Source organism: Anser brachyrhynchus (genome assembly GCF_964034855.1).
Source record: "Anser brachyrhynchus genome assembly, chromosome: Z".
Taxonomy (NCBI): Eukaryota; Metazoa; Chordata; class Aves; order Anseriformes; family Anatidae; genus Anser; species Anser brachyrhynchus.
Window position 1 is genome coordinate 37,589,515 of NC_137697.1, and position 18,175 is coordinate 37,607,689.

The following is an 18,175-nucleotide window of genomic DNA, read 5'->3' on the forward strand; positions in this document are numbered from 1 at the left end:
TTGTAAGGTACATATTTAACACTGCGTACATTTATATGGTATTTGTCTTAGTAAAGTATTGAAGAGTTTCTGAAGTCCACTGAAGATACTGACCTCTGCTGAACATTGTGCCTTATATACCTGTTATTTTAGACCCTATTAGGAAAATTTGGCAAAAACGTTCTCAGCTTCATGCAGAAATAACGATTTTTTGGCCTGAGTTCATGAATTCACTTGTTATTTGAGACACACTGGTCTGTAGTCAAACAGAAAGTCTACAGGCTACATATAAATATTTTTAAAAGGACAGACTCAAAAACAAAATAAGTATATGAACATAAGCCAGTTCATCTTGTCATTGGATTGAATGCAGTACCTGGACTCTATACAAGAACAGTAACGAGATGATTCATTCCTTTGGCTTTAAGTGGGTATTTGGCTTCCTCTGAAAAATCACTCATGCAAACACATTGTGGATGTTATGCAGCTAAGTTTTATAAGTCTGTGGACATTTTATTTACCGCTCTACACTGAAGTAAGTAGCTCACACCTTTCTTTGTATAGGTATTTGGCTACTTTCTCTGTTCATCAGATGGTGTGATACAACTGTGTATCTATACATGAGATATATTTATTATAAGAAACTTTAAAGCATTTAAGTCAAATGTCTCCCATTGAAGAAATTTAGTCATGTGGATTTTAAATATGTTGTACTTAAACATATCAACATGTCTGGTTATAGTGTTAAGCAATTCCAGGTTTACTCTGTTTTCTGATGATAATGTGCATTTCTGTTTCTATGGTACGTACACATCCTGTTGGTTCATTTACTGTTTGATGTACATAAACCATTGTTGGTATCAATTTGTGAGGAAAACCAGAAAGGTTGAATGATTTTATGTTTACAGAATGTCTTAATGCTTTGCCTCTGAATATTTTAGAAATACCATAATAATCTACATGTGCTTTTCAGTGTGTTACTTATTCCAGAAGTATGTCATATTAGTGGCATAAGGATGGTCTAGGTATACATTTATCATCAACTAGAACTCAGTTGACCTAGGAAGTACGAGTGTTCACACAATTTCATTTCATTGCAGGAGACTTAATTAATTCTTCATCCTTTGTTGTTGCTTTTTAATCTCTTCCTTTCTTAAAGAAACCCTCTGGAAATATTATGCATTGAATTATTAATGTTGATTTTAATGTTCTTATAGGGTGTCCTAAAATACAGAAGGCTCAACATTAAGGTTCAAACTGTATTTTTAATTTATGTTGCTATATCTGTTCAGCTGTGGATACTTGAATGTATTGAAATTCCTTTCTCTTCTAAAATAGGTGTAAGCATTGAGGAAGTTATGCTGAAGGATCTCAAGGAAATTTCAGATGGAGAAATCAAAGTAGCAATTAGCACTGTGTACATGACACTGGAGGTAAGAGGAAGCTTAAATAATGTAGTTGGTAAACAGCCCTATTTTCTTATTAGATTAGTGAAACTTCTGCTCGCATATAATGTAATTACTTTTGAGAGAACGACTAGCTGTTTGTGATCTCACTCTCATTTATATGCACCTGATTATTACTTCCTGTTGATCAGTTTGATGGTTTATAAATGGCACTAGCCAATTGCAGCCTTTGTGCCAACTGAAGGTGTGAGCGTTCAGTTATATTTTGTAGATAGTTACTACTTTTCACTTAGGTTATGGCATATGGGCATATGATTTATAAATCTGGTCTAACGCTTTCTCAGCTCTTTGACAGGAGAGGGTGTTCTTTTATTCCTTCCATGCCTACCTTGAAATTGTGTAATTAATTTTGTCCATTCCCAAATGCATGTGTGGACTGACCTAATCTAAATGAAAATGGTGGTAGAAACAAAGGACCTTGACAGAGCAGAAGTTTGTAGAATTTTGGTTGTTTGGATTAAAACCATAGATTTGTTCTAATGAGTTAGCCCAAAATTTTCCTTCTTGACCAATTACAGACATTTTGTAATTGCTAGGAGAAAACTTCTGCGGTATGTTTTGCATCATTATTTCAAGATAATTGGTATTATAGATGTTAGTGGTTATATACCTGGACCTGAAGTAGACATAAATATTACTGTATGTGACATGCAAATGAAGTTGTCTTCTTTTACTTTTTACTTTTAGATATTAAAAGTTTTGATTAAATGATATTTAAAAAATCACCTGAAGAGTACTTAATAGTGTATATCCTATGAGGTTTCTTACAAAATGTTTTTTCAAGGCATTTTATAAAAAATAAGGCGCTTCTGTGGATGAAGAAGTTTCTGGCATAACCCCACTAATTATTATCCACAAATTTCTGCCTTTTTCTTAAGCTTGCATAGTGAAATATATAAATCAATCTTGCTATCTAAGTGTTGAGATATCCTTAATATGTGACTAAGTACTGAAATAAAAATATTTAATTTTAAAAAATGAAAAAAGTAATCTTATAATACCTCCTGCAGTTCTGCAGCTACTCTGGTGTATTTGTTTCTTAGGGGGTGGGCTAAAGCAGTATTTTTGGCCTGGTCAACTTTATTACAAAGGCATTTTCCAAGTCTATTTTAAAAGCTTGTTTATGGCACAGATTTTTTTTGGCCTTTACTACAGTTAGAACTATTTTATAGAGAGTAAGCAGAATCTGTTCTGAAATTCTGAAAGCATAATCTGTTAGTTTCTCATTGGCAAGCAGGCTTTACCGGCCATGAAGTACACCACTTTGTTTGCCATAATTTTACTCCTCAAAATTATGTGGAGGTTGGGAGTAATGGGGAAAAGTATTGCAGGATAAATCCTAAAAAGAAGAAATTGGATATTTTTTTTAACATCCTTTACTTTTTTTTTATTATTATTATTATCATTTTTATTAAGTGGGCTTCATTGAATACTGGACACATTGGGCTGGTAATAAGAAACTAGATTTAGCATTACATTTTTGTTTTATTTATTTTACTTTTATTTTTGTTTCATAGACTATGTAGAATGCAGACCTTGTGCCCCACAAATCTAATGTTTAGCTTTGGCTAAACATGGTTGAAGTCATCTGTACTACTTTACATATTCAAAGTAATCTTAACCTGAAGCTTCTCTTCCATGTGGCGAATTGAACTTGGCAACAATAGGTTTTCATAGTCCTAAAAGCAGGCAAATCTTCAAACTCTTTTCAGTGACTGAGTAACATTCAATGCTGGCATGCTTTGTTCAAGGAGCTGCAAGATCTGGTGATCAAGCAATAAAAGTTTCACAGTTGTCTTTCTTGAGACACATCCAACAGCCATTTTGGAAGAAATGTAGATTTAGTTGCAAGTAAAAAGAACAAATTGATCAGGGTCTTACTGAAGTTAGATGATTTTTAGTCCTAACTTGTTAAGCAATTTTATTACTTAACATTATTTAGCATTTCTGATAGGATTTTTTTTCTGGAAGTTGTGGGCATCTCTCTTTACGTTTTGCTCTCTGTTTTTCTGCTGTAAATATTTTGCATCAAAAAGAGCTTTTTTTTTTTTTTGAGGTGTAACTGCTTTTTTTTTTTTCCCCTAACATTTACAAACTCATACTTGGTTAAAAACATCTAGTAAGTTCATGGTTGGGCTGGAGATCAGTTTTGCATTTATTACGTTACTGCACTTTGTTCAAATGTTTTCTAAACTCTCTAATTTACAGCGTTTGACTAGCACAAGATTCGCTGTCTGGCAGCCAGGGACAAAGTTGTCTGCATCATGGTAAAGTAGGTGGCTTGTAAAAACATTCTGCACAAGTTACTTCACCTAGTATCAGCAATACACTATGCATAACAGAATTACAAACAAAACTGTCCAGACCCATGTCTTTCTTCAGTTTAGATTTCTGTTATGGTATGACCTGAGAATACACAAACTTTAGTGACTTCTGGATTTTCTCAGCAATTATGATGATAATTTGTTTTTTCTCCTCAAAGTGCTCTGCAGACATTACCTGATTAAACATAAACAACATAAAAAATTAAAACATAAAAAAATTAAACATAAAAAGAACATGAAGCATAGGCTAGGCTTTGCAGCAGGTGTAGAATGTCTGATGTGTTCGTTTCTTCAGAAATCTCACATTGTTTTTTTTAAACCAGCAGATAAGTAAAAGCATTTTTCATGAAAGTACTTTCTGTAGGCTCAATTATTTGCTATGGTTCAGTGCTCTGTCATGTAGGTGATACTGCTAAGACCAAGGATGATGATTATATGATTATACTTGGGTAGAGTAAGCTGTTCACAAGTGCACATCTCCTGTTGCATTGGCTATGTATCACGAAGAGTGAAAGTGTTATAGCTCAACGCTCAGGCTAAGATTTCAGTCAGCATGTCACAATACTAAATACAGTCAGAGATCAGTTAGTCAGGTATTCTAACAAATGTCACACCTCAGTAGCACATTCTCAAATGATTTTACATCCTTCTTATATCAACTTCTCTGGCAAGTTTTACAGATTTTTGTTGAGAGTAAACTGAAAAAAAAATCCCTGTTCTTGGCAGAAAGGATGTTCTTTCCAGTCAAATCTTGGCCTGAAGCTAAGTCTCTTTCCCTTCTTTTCCTATACTAGAAAAATCATGTATTTCCTCAGTTTCCCCTCTGTAACTGAGAATGTTAAAATTTATTTCATTAATGTGCCATGTGGCTAAATTAATTGAAGCCTGTGTTAGAAATGCGATAAACCCTACTTTTATTAGTAAAGATACACATTTCATATTACCTGTGGGAATATTTTCGAGGTTCTGTATTTCATAAGGAAGGAAAAGATGGTAACTAATAAATCATCAATTCTAAGTTAATACTTACTAATTACTTAGTGTTATTGCATAACGATAGTCAGACATGTAGGATACGTGAAGGCACGCTGCTGCACTCAACAGTTTCTCATGAAGAAAGACATAAATGCAAACATAGCAATGCAATTGATCTCAAAGCTTTATTTGTATGTAAATACTGATATTAATCAACGTTCTGTGATTTAGATCCATTCTTTGTTGGCTCACTAGTTGTCAACTGAATGATTTTTAAGTGTCCTGATAAGAGAGTCTTTCAACTGTTGAAGGAATAGAAAGTGTTGACATAAGTAATAAAGTCAGGGAAAGCATTTCATGCAGGGGAGTTTAGTTTTTTTATGAGAATCTATGTGAAGCTTTGCATCTTTTTGAGACAACTACTTTTCTATCTGCACTTCCAGGATTTAGGTGGCATTAAAGTTGTAAGTTGAAATCAGACCTGTGTCTCCAGGGACTGGCTGCCAGAGTGTGTGTCACTTGGATTTCATATGTATTGCGGATTTTTTTTAGGTGTGTGACAAAAGACTCGGAGACCAGATCACAGTTATTTTTGTTGCCTTTGCCAGAAAGTTTCCACAAGTCATAATAACGATTACTCATAGGATACTGTAGCAAAATTCAATGCATGCATTACAGTTAATTTCTATTACATTATGTTATACCCTGAGAGTATATTTTGCTTGATCTCTGCTGGAATTCTCTAGGAAATGAGAAATATCTTCTCAATGTGACTTTCTGTGAAAGTCATTTTTTTCCTGAGAAATGAATACTTAATTTGTAAACTGAACTCTATTCTCTGCTTTCTTAAGTCTACTGCACCAGAATGATGCTCAGGTTTCATGAGCGTTCGGTTTAGTTGAAATGGCTCACGATGTTGAAGCTTAATAATGCATTTGTTGGACTGGCCCAACAAACAGTCCTTAATCTTCTGTTTCACGAACATTTATTCTAACTACTCACAGAACTTGGAATAAGTTAGGGTGATAGAAAAATCAAATTCCTCCAGGGAGAATCAAGGCAGGCAGTTGAAAACAGGGCAAAAAGATACCACCTAGTAGTACAAATGACTTGGGAATAGTATCAAGGGAAAACAAGCTCATGCAACAAGTTTCCTCTTTGTGGCTTTGTCTTTGACAAACACACAGCAACTGAAACTTGGGAAATTTTGAAGTGTTTGGGAGCACAATAGATCCGCTTCCCAATAGATAAATAGTCTGATGTCAGAGAGACAATTTGATTTTCATACTGTTTTGTAGTAGTAGTATGGCTTGCAACAATGCTCCTGATTTGGAGAAGTTTATATGTGTATTACGAAAAGTGATGCTTTTAATACTTCTGTAAAGCAAAGCAAGGATCTCTGTCATATCTGGTGCATGTCGAACAAGTACTAGGTAGGCTATTGCATCCAGTTAAGCGAGTCTTTGATTTGTTTGAAGGTTTGAACCTTTGTTGTCTATCTGTAATGACTGGGCCATAGCTACGTACTTGGGAACTTTTTTCTTGCGGTAAATATATAAACACATTTCAAATGAGATCAGATTGGTCCATGAATTTGTTTTTAATGTTAAAAACAAAACAAAAGAAAACCCCAAATAAACATGTTAACATTTAATCTTCCAATAATGGAATTGGAAACAAAATTCACAGTAACTTACAATAGCAACGCTATTTAGAGATATTTTTCTGATGCCTGTTGTGAGAAGTTAGGGTATGTAAAATAAATGATGTATGGAGCTGTAGGAATGCGACTTTTGCAGACTACCTTATGTCTAAGGAACATTAAACATAGGGTTCTCGTTTAGCAAATAAATAACCATTCATTTCAATGGCTGCATAGTCTGGACTTTTGTGCATATTTTTGCAAAGATGAGAAGAGGCCATTAGGGATTTAATATAAAATAAATCGCCAAGGGGTCTTCTTGTAGTCCTAGTCTTTCTGCCACATGGTGTGTCACTAATGTGCATAAATGGGCTTAAATGAATTTGTTATCTGTATTACATTTGCAGTATGTATATATTTATATATTATTTTTTAATTGTGTTTAAAAATAAAACATTAAATACATCATTTCTGAGAGTTGAAAACATACCATTTGTAAATAAATCAACCTTAATTAAGGTCTTAAAATGTCAGTGTGTGAGATCTGCCTGTAGGAAAATGTATAACATACATAGTACACAAGGCTTAAGTATAATTCCATTTGCTTTTTTAGAAGTATTAGGAGGGTTAAATCATCCCCTTATAGGACTGTGTAATGCAGTCAAACATGCATTACTGTAAATACCACACTCACATTTAAGCATCAGAATGCAGTGTTCTGGAGGATGGTGGCTCTTGTGTTGATGCCTTGGGTCAGACTAAATACTTCAACTGCAATGAGTATGATCCAAGGTGGGGAGAGTGGAGGCAGACCTGCTGAATTCTGTGTTGCAGTTATTTATTCATTTCTAAAGGTGTGAGAGGAAACTGGTGGGGAGAACCCTAGATTGTTTAAGTGCTTCTTAACTAACTACATGAAATCAAATGACAGCAAAACCAATGGTCATTATTGTGATTGCTAGGATTACTTGTAGTTTTAAAGTCAAGACCAGGAGATGATATGAGGGTGATACGGGATGAAATTCACCTACTGAGTGAGATAGTTCTAAGTGAAGTAATGTAGGCTGTCAGAGTATCAGGCGAGATGTTTATTGTGGTCCGTCTTGGTGTATGTGTGGGGGGAAAAAGTAAATTTGTAAGACTGGCCAAGACAATTAGATTTATCAGTAAGTCCAACTCAGCCCATGCTTAAAACATTAAATAATAATTTATTCGATAGTCATTTTTGGAAGGTGCATTTGATTATTTTCTTCTGTACTGCTGCCATAAATCATGTAGTAAACCAGAAGCATCAGAAGCATTGTTCTTGCAGTACCTTTTAAGAATGCTTGAAGTATACAGTGATACCCATTCTGCAATGATGTGTATGTTGATTTTGAGTTTATTTCAGTGTCTGAAGAAATTGGATAGACTTCATCTGTTAAATTTTTTGTGAATTCTGGTGTAAATTTAGCCTCTGCAATTGTTTATGGCTTTTCCTTTAGTGGTTTTATTCAATATTAATTCGAAAGTTAATAAAGTAAAATAACTGAGAATTATTAAACGGCTAAACATACATGTTAGATTAAAATACTAACATTTACAATGAAAATGTGGTTGTATTTACAAGTGTGTTATTCAAGAAGATAAACTCTAATTTCTTTTACAAATACATTTATGAAATGTATTTCGCTACATAAATTCTTATATTATACATACGGAATATCTTTATGAAATACAGCTCTAGAATATGCAGTATGTCTCATCTAAATAAAACAATATATACAATATCATCATTGGGCTGCATTCCTGACTTCTACAAAGCTGACTAATTTATCATTTATATACTCTCCTAGTTCTTGTCAGTAGCATCTCAGCTCAGCTGTTCATGGGGCATAGACATTGACAGCGGGAGGTGCTGTTTTGAGAAATGTTCAGCATAAAAAGAGTTTTTTGTATGAAATACAATACACTTTTTCTTATGTTAATTTAAAACATAACTTAAACATTTAATATTTTGAGATCTGACCATAACGCATGAAAATAGGGATTGATAATAGCAAGGGATAACAACGATATACATGTTAGAGAAAAGTTAGGTTTGTTTTTCTGCTATTTAGTTTATGATTTTTCTTTGCCTATTATGTAAGAAAAACTTAATGTAGGACATTCAACTGTTGATCCAAGATTACAAAATAATTTAAGCTTTAAATAAAATGACATCTTTTGTGTTTGCTGGTGTTAGTATTACTGCAGAAGACAGCAGTTGTGTCCACAGGATGTCCACAGGAAGTGACAGATCAATACTTTAACCAAATGTCTTTCTTGGTGACTGCTTTTGTATTTTTCATTAAAAAAAAAAAAAAAAACACCCTTTAAATCTTGCAATATTTACTGAGAATAGTGATATTTTGGTGCAGGAAAAACAACAGTTTATCTGCTGTGTCTTAAAATATTCATTTTGTCCCATCTGTTTGGCAAAGCATGTGTATAAACACCTTTTGAACAGGAATTTAAGTGAACGATTATCACTTATAAACATTACGATAGCCTGTGTAATTAGCACACACTGGTGAATTTTATACCTTCTGCTGCATACCAGGAGCCTAGTCCTGCAGCTATCGGTCATTTTAAAACGTAGAAACATTCTGGAATTTTGATTTAGTTAAATCAAGTGCTGTGTAAGTTTCTTCAGCTTTTATGTGCTCTGGTTAGATGGTAACAGGGAAGATCCTTCTTACAACTGTGTGTAACTGGGTATGCTCTGAGGCTTGCTTGAAGTCAAGTGCTGTGTCTGACTAAAAACTTCAGAATTTATTTTGGTTTGATACAGGGATCAAAATGCAGAACATGATTCAAGCTGAAACCCTTCAGTCACTGTCTGAGTACTCAAATTCGGAGTAGCTTAAAACACCAGCTGTAATTCTACCGAAGAATGGAATTTTTCTTTCTCTTTTTCTTTAGGGACAGATGAAATTTTACTCAGAAAGATCACTGCTTCTGTATACAGAATTATTCATGGCTTCCATGACTCTGAATGTATTTTTTATTGTAAAGCTGTTCCGTAAATGTTTCTCACCAAAAAATATCCTGTCTCCTGCAACTCTATAGATAGAGTATTTGTGCAAATTTTATTTTCTCTATTCAAGTGAATACTAAAAATGTCTAACCTATAGGCTCTTTGATGCTAGAAAAACTGACATTCAGAACTCCTATGTATATTGCAACTATTGCGATTTCTTTCTTATTGAACATTTTTTTCTATTCTGTGTAGACTAGATAAATAATGTATCAAGTAAAAAAATGCCTTTGAGGTAATTTTACCCTGCTGTGTGGGTAGAGACTTGTATTATGTTTGTCCATAAGAGATTCTCTTTAAATATAAATATACTATTTTTTTAGTCCTGAAACCAGCCCATTTATGAAATAATTATAAGTTAAAGTTGCTAAACACAATGGATGGAAATTCCAAAAGATGGAGTTTATTGACTATGATAATTAGATTAGAAAATATTCAAGGTCTCAGCTTTTTAGAATATTTTTCCTGAAAAGTATCCACTTTAATTTTTTTAAATTATTTTTTCTGAAGAATGAGTCTTAGTAATTTGAATCTCAAGATTTTCTTTCTCCATATTTGTGAACTGTGTTTATACAATAAAACCATGCTTTGAAAACTTAGCTATGGAGAGATATTCCTTTCTCTTACTAGTATAATTCTAGTGATGTGATTTTTTTTATACTAAGCCACAAAGCTCTCATTACTGTTCAGGTTAAAAAAAAAAAAAAAAAGTAGTAGAACTGAACACTTGCTTCCTCTGTGATCAAGCCACTCTTAATGAATTAAAATTTCTTACATGTATCTGATAGCTACCCTCCAGGATTCTTTCTGGAAACAATCTGAACACAACATTTATGCTGATATAAAACAGGAACAAGTTTATTGAGGCCGCTGTGCTTATACTAAATTAAAACTATGACAGCTGATAATTTTATCTTCTAAATGAAATCACATTATTTGCATTGTAGAGATGGGGCAGTCAGGCATTTAAACAACCCTTTTGTGTTTGGGAGAATGTTACCTTCCATCTCTAAGAAAGAAATAATGAATTTGGATACTGGTTTGTGGTTTCTTTGGCTCAAGTCTACCAGGACCATACAGCTAGTACTAGAATCTGGCAGAATTCTGTCTTCCTTGCAGGATAATGTTTCTTCTTTTGCATTAACAACTAAACCAGTTGAAGAAAAATCTGTCCTACCTGGATTCTACCTTTGCCAGCAAAAGCTTAAAGTTAGTATCTATTTATTGCCAGTTTGGGTTCTTTTTACAGAAGGACAGACCTCACTACTAGGTGTTCTTTATCTGATTGTTACCTTTTTCCTAGTCACATTTCCAATAAATTTTCAGAAAACTTGGTTCTCCCCTGCCAACGAACAAATAAACATACAAACAAACAAAAAAAAACCCACAACTTTATAGACCCAGAAAGGTAAGCATTCCACAGGGAGACTTCCTGCAGTCTTTACCCCTTTCTTTTCCCTGCTGCAAGCTCACCAGAATGATCTGCATTCTGGGCCTGGATTGCACATCCAGAATTGGATTATTATTTATTTATTCATAGGTTTCATGGATGCCATACATCTGCATATGCTGATTGTGTTTGTATTTCCAAGTATTTGTCCCAAACTAGAAATGAAAAAGGTTAGAATAGATTATTTTAATTCCTGAAATAAGGAACTGTTAGGTCAGCTCTTTGACTCGTAGAACACCATGCACTTAGACTACCTGTGGATTGTTTAATCTAAAGAAGGGTTCAGGGATGACTTTGAATAAATGGCAATTGTACAAATACTGGTCTGTAAACTCCTGTAATTGTACTTTAAAACAAAAAATCTTAACTGAGCACTAAGTGCTGTCTTTTGTCTGATTTCATCAGGAACAGAATCCTATTCTACTGAAAATGTATTGTTTTGGCCTTAAAAGTTTGTCATCTATATATAAATAGCACTAGCATGGTTGTTTCTCAGCATTTGCTATTAAACAAGACTTTCTAAATAAAGGGACTAGAAATAATTCAGAAACAAAAAAGTGATTTTCCTCTCACATCTCTCCGTTGAGTATTTGCCATATGGGTTGCTCAGCATCACACTCTCAGCAGGTCTAATTTATGGTAAACACACAGTGAGTGAACAGAAAAAAAAAAGGCAATGAAAATATTAATATTCTCCCCACGCCCCCATTTTTGTTTTTTCTTGTTCTTATTGTGTTGTGTTTTGTTTTGTTTTGTTTTTTTTGTAAACTGAGTTGAAACATATTCAGGTTCAGCCCGTATAATTGTGGTGTTCCATTTCGTATACGTGTATTTGCCCCTTGGCTGGGAGTTTGTGAAGACAGAAATGCTGAGTTTGTCTTGCCATGAGGCTGACTTGTTGGAGCAGCATGTGAGTGATGCCCCTGGCTCCTTCCGGGCCTGCTGCCAGGCCCCCCAGGCCCAGCTCTCTCCATGATGGGCCGTTGGTGAAAGCTTGGCTGCTCTCGCAGTAGCATGAGGCTCTGCAGCTTTTTCCTGGGCCTCCGCAGGAGGATCACCAGCTGAGTGAATGTTTTGATGCTCTGGTCCATTGCTAGAATTTGGAACAGGCAACGCTGGAGATACACAATAAATAATAGTACGGATTTTTTAACTTTATCTTATTTTTTGAGACTTAAAACTGTGGAAATCCCCGGTATCAATATTTTGATGTTCTCATCTCCCGAGATCTCCCGGGTATATCTCTTGCTGTTGGCATACATGCTTGCTTTCTCTCTGTGGTTTATCTTCTCTCTCTTGGGACTCTCCTGCCCTAACTGTCCTTCAGGACCTCTTTGGAACTATGTCAGCCTCACTCCTGAGCATATCGGCATGGAAAATTGCTGGAGAGCAGCACAAAGTACTGAGCATGTACCAGCAACTCAAGTGAGCCCTCTTTCATCAGTGCTTCCAGCTCTGAGAATTAAAGGATTTTTTACATTGCTATATTTAAACAAACAAATAAATAAATCTTTGTTTTACAGTTAGGAACAGACACATTTTACAGTCATCTGTGCAAAAGAAATTTCATTGCAGAAACAGATACATAGTTCTGAAAAATAGAAATTGCTGCCATTGCACACTTGTAATTAGAACTATGAAATAGCTACAAAGGAAAATACCATAAAAAAAACATGGTTTAAGTCCTGTCCTCTGCCTTATGATTTGTACAACAGAACTGGGTGATTAAAGGAAGAATAGACCTTGTTTGGATACTTTCTATTCTGGGAAGGAGCCTGCACATTCTCATTCCAGATCTGAGGAGTCAGCCAAATAATTGAGAACTGTGCATGCATCAGATTTAGAGGAAATTGCAATAGTCATTTTTTCCAGGTCTTCTAGATGCACTGCTTTGCTTGCAACATCTACAGGTGTCAGGTTCAAATAAATATGAAACTTCCTTTGGATCCTGCTAAATGTTTGTCTGAGGCCAACCTGTCTCCACAGGTAGGCATGTATAAGATCAACAGGCTGCATATTTAACTTTTATATTGGTTCTTGCAGTAGTGTATGATTTCTCTTTGTTCAGTCTTTTGAACAGGAGTTAATTGGAATTGGGCGGGTTTGTTCCTCTGTTTATTCTTGGGTATTTTATACTCCTCCAGTATGCTGCATTTTGTTGATCTCTATGAACTAATCTGTAAATACTTGTAGATGAATAAACAGAAAATATTGGTTGTTTTATGGTCTAGTATGAATTCTTCCTTCATGTATATCATTATCCTAATTGTTTACAGTGTTCCAGTCAGTTACACTTACACAGATCCTCTGAGGTAATGGAGTTGTGTTTTTAGTATAAACCAATATTTACTCAGAAGTCAAACTTCAGCCTCACTTCCTGTGGACTTTTAGTACTACCAGTGTACCAGTAAAATTCAAAGTGTGATTTTCAAGATACCCTAGTGGGCAGAACCATGAAAGTAGTCATTTTACTAATTTTTATTTATGCATTAAAATTTCTATGAATATCAGCCATTTCAAGTCAGGTGTCACTGGTGACTATTTTGGGGCCTGTAGATTTTGTGCATTCACCAGCTAAGAAAAATGCCAATTTACCATGTCTTCTGTCAACTGGAATGGTTGGGAGGTTAAAGTAAATTAAGGGATGGGGGATCCCCTGTGTACCGTATCCTCAGTTGTTCTGAAGTCATATTCTGAACACACATAAAATGGCATTGAATCTGCCTGTATTTTTGATCCATTATTAAAGACTCAAAAACCAAGCATATTTTCAAATAGTGTTCTGCACAGCCAGTGATACGTCTGTGCTTGATGCCATTATTCTTCACAAAATGTGATGATAATGTTATCTGTTAACATAAAAACAAAGTTTGACTCCACAGAAGCAGCTGGAAATGGATAACCAGAATATGCTTAAATCTGCTAGGAACGCACTGTTTGACATATACAGCTAAAAGTTCCTCATATTTAGGAATTCTTTTAAGCAAAATACTCAAGTCTCAGCTGGTGTGCATGTAAGAACATTCACTTCCCAGTGGTAATGTGGAATTTGATTTTTTTTTTTTTTTACCTTTTTATATATATTTAATGGATTGAAACACTTCAAAGAAAAAAAATACATACATTTCTGGTCCTAATCTAATTCAAAGTGGTTTTATGGTTCTGATGTTCGTGCCTTTTCTCATGTTTTATGTATAGGTAAATGAGAAGGCTATGTCTTGTCCAAGCTAGCGGGGAGCAGAAACAGTCCTTCTCCGTGACATCCAGGATGATGATCAGTAGAGAAATGATAAATGGTTGTTTACTGGGTGGATACTGCAGGTGATTTGAAAAAGATTGTCTGGCAAGTGGGTCATGTTAACAGCCATATGTGCTCAAACTTATTTTGTATTTGCAAGTTGCAGGAGAAGGGTGTAGATACTTCGTAAGGCTGGGTGTTTCATTCCTGCAGCTCCATTCTATTTTAAGACTTGTAAACTATGGTTATCATGCTGTAGTGTCTTGTGCGTAGACCCCGGCGACATTCCTACAGTAGAAGTGAGTAGTGGAAGAAACTGAAAGAAAGCTTTCAGTGGTTATATGTCTGGTCAGAAGGGACACTCTGAGAGTCAAAGAAAAGATACAAAATCATGGTAAAAGAGGAAAATGAGTTAATACGGCACAGAACATAAAGGCATAAAACAATATGCAAGGTATAGGGTATGCTATACACCTTCTCCATGAAGAAATTCTTCTTAATGTCGAATCTAAACCTACCCTAATGCAACTTTTCTGTTGCAAGACCATTTCTGTGCATCCTATCACTTGCCACCTGAGAAGAGAGACCAGCGCCCTCCTCTCTGCAGGTATCCCCTTTCAGGTGGTTGTGAAGAGTGATGAGGTCTCCCCTCAGCCTCCATTTCTCCAGGCTAGGAGGAACAACATGGGAGCCATGAGAAATACAGGTTTGTCTCTGCCTACCTGCTGTGTAATGTGTTGTTTTTTTGCTTCTTTTTTGCTACATGAAAAATGAATTAGGCTTACTCCATTTTGTCTTTAATTACCCATTTTCTTTATTCTAATGCAGTATGGTGCTCATTTCTGTTTGTGAGGGTGCATCTAGATTTCTGACTCAGATCTTTCTTGAGAAATAAATTTCTAACTTTCTGAAAATCAGGCAAGTTCTGAGAGCACCTTGCCAAAGCGTTTTTCAAATAAATTGAGAGAGGCTAGGGTTTCTCTGTATCAACTCTATCAACGAGAAGGGTCATTGCATTCTTAAGTTTGACTAATATAATCACTGTAGTGCAAACACAAAAATGGGCTCATTTCCAGCTGTCAGTAAAATCCTTTTCCAGTACAGCTTATTCTGTGTATGATTTGGCATAATCTTTGCAAGTTTAAAACTATTGACAGTGCAGGCTTCAGAACGGGAAGAACTATTTGTGGTCAAGGTCAACTGAAAGAAAGGGGCTTTCAGGAGCAGAGTAAAGTAACATTCTCCATAGGGTATCCTTGAGGTAAGATACAGTGTAGTGTCCACTGAGGGAAGGTGTAATTTTATGACTATGACTAGCAATGCTGTTATATCCCCAGACATAGCCCCCTTGGATGGTACCTACAGTAACATATTTTACTATTTGGGCAAAGCAAAATGAAGATCAAGATTATACAACATGTGACATTAACTGCATAATTCCACAGATCAAAGAAAACTAGATTTAAAAATGTCATGCATGTATAGATCATATTTCATATTAGGTTTTAGTTGATAGTGTTTCATAATCACAGACAGGATAGTTGAAGCTCTCAGGTGATTTAGTTACAATAAAGAAATACAGAGTTCCATGGCAAATAACTTATTTAGAGTCAGAAGATAGGAGCTTTGTTTTGCTAAAGAAAAAATTGCATTAGTTTTGCAGTATCTGTATAGCACTGTTTTTTAATGGTAGTTTTAAAGATACCCTACTGGTAAAGCTTTAAAAAAAGGATCTCTTGACCTCATGAAAAAGTTAGTTATTTGGAATGTTAAATGCAATTATATTGACATATGGTGATAATGTGATAAAGCGTAAGGGTTAAAGGTTGAAGGAACCATGGCTTGGCAATTAGCAATGTAAATGAAACATTCATTATCCAGCATGCTGAGAAGTTGATGAACTGTACAATAAATCTGAGCCCAAGTCACTACTGAGATAACTCATTTCAGACATAACAGTATTTATTAGGATCCTGGACATTGTTTTGCATTATCTGGTGAAATATCTTGCTATATGGAAATACTTTATCCATTAATTTATGGAAATAAGTCAATGCTAAAAATTTGTAAGGCCTTAAGCAATTCTCCAAATAATACCAAATAAAGATGGAAGACACATTGGAAGACATTGCAGCTTATTCTTTCTGGAAAGATATTTGATTAGAGGTTTTGGTATTTCTCCAATGCATTGGCATTGGTACTTCTCTAGTGTAAATTGCGTCCAGTATGTAATTGTGACATATTAACTTGTTTGAAGCCATTTTTTATCTTATGAGATATAACAAATTAGAACCTGACCAAGTAAGCGTAGAGCCAAGCAGTCAATGTTTAAGTTCCACGTATACATAAAAGAGGGTAATTTTTGGTAAGCACATAGGATGTAGACTTGTTTGAGAGATGACACAGAACATGTTTACTCAGTATTTATAAGTTCCATGAAGATTGGGATTGAGTGTTACCAGACATCATTATGGTTAACTGTACATGTGCCTCTCTTAGAATAATGCTCAATACCAATAAAACCAGAGCTAAACTTATTACCTTCATAATAGCAGTGCTATATTACCTCCCGTTCATCAGATGAACAGCTTAGTATCAGTTCCCATAAAAGCACAAAGTAGTACATAATTTATTCAATAAAAATAACTAGCGATAACTTAAAAGAAACTGACGCACACAAATCAGAGCCAATTTTCATTGAGATGAGAATACTATGTCCAAGTGACTGGTGGAAAGATTTGATGTTTGTTTTGTGTTCAAAACTGTTTCATAATCATGGTACCAGCCCTTTTAAAGAGTACCAATTTATCACGGCTGTAACAAGTATTATATTATAATATTATATTTTCTGCTCCAACTTTTCATCCATTTAGCATTGTTAAACATTGTGCATTATGTTTTATTCTACATAGATTTCCCACTGTGGAATAGACAAACTTCTTACTATTAAGAGAAAGTGTTTTAGTGGATATGTATTAGTAACATATAAACTCCAAGGGTGTACCACATCTTATTAGTTTTTGTGCTAGTTCTGTGAAATTTGATTCTTACGAATCATTATGAATCCTGAAAGATCACATAATGATTTATGTATTGTGCCCAAAAATCTCAGTACTCACTTAATCTCCCCCTCTATGAATATTTGATGCATATCATTTTTACTTCAAGAGTATAAGAAACATACAAGGCAACTTCTAAGCAGTTTTGGCTGTTTTTTTCTTTATTTTTTTTTTCTTTTTCCTATTGATTTATTGCACAGGAATCTATCCATACATGAAGCATCCGTGGTCTACATATGAAAGTCATGGTAATTGCTTTTCAGCCTGTGTAGCCTGTCAAATACCTTATGCCGTCCATTTCTTTTTTGAATCGCTCTAGCCTTAGAATTCAACTGGAAGTTGTTTGGGTCAGCATGGTATACAAGATGGAGAAGCAGAATGTATTGGAAATCCTATAGGAAGCCTCTAACAGTGGCAGGAATTAATACATTGAGTTCTTCAAATAGGAATTTGAACTCAGAAAAGTCTTCCAACTTTCTTGGAGTAACCTAGCTAATTGAGTATTATAAGTGTACCCCCAGCAGGTTGCTAAACAGCTTTAATTGCAGAAACTGCTTAGTTTCTTCTGTGATTGTGTCAGAGCATGGCTGGACTTTAAACCTAAATTGTGGGAAACTAACCCTTGAACTAGAATACTTATTACAAATGCAGATGCAAGTGCTGTATTGAGCAGAGCTCTGCCAGAATTGAAAATGCAACTGGTAGGTTATTCTAAAATTGTGAGGAAAATGCTATGAATAAAATATATAATAACTCTTAAGTTGTACTTGAAAGAGTCTCTTTAATTGCTTTTGAATTTCTCTAGCCACCTAAATAGCTTTAGCTTCTGTGGCTATTGCTGTGCTTTCAGATCACAGTGATGTCAGCTGGGAGAGTTTTGGGCCTTATATCTTTTACCCAAACTCTTTTTGAGAGAGACCAAAAATAAGTTAGCATGGTCTGTTGCTATCTTTCCTTTTTAGAATATTCCTATTTATTCTATGA

General features: G+C 34.9%; 1 protein-coding gene across 9 annotated transcripts in view; it reads left to right on the plus strand.

The window, feature by feature from the left end:
* PRUNE2 (prune homolog 2 with BCH domain) overlaps positions 1-18,175 on the plus strand; it is a 139,298-nt gene that overhangs the window by 45,649 nt on the left and 75,474 nt on the right. For all 9 annotated transcript variants that reach the window (XM_080574511.1, XM_080574513.1, XM_080574512.1 and 6 more), the window contains exon 6: positions 1,318-1,412. In XM_080574511.1, the coding sequence (XP_080430637.1) occupies positions 1,318-1,412 (95 nt within the window). The remainder of the gene's footprint in view (positions 1-1,317; positions 1,413-18,175) is intronic.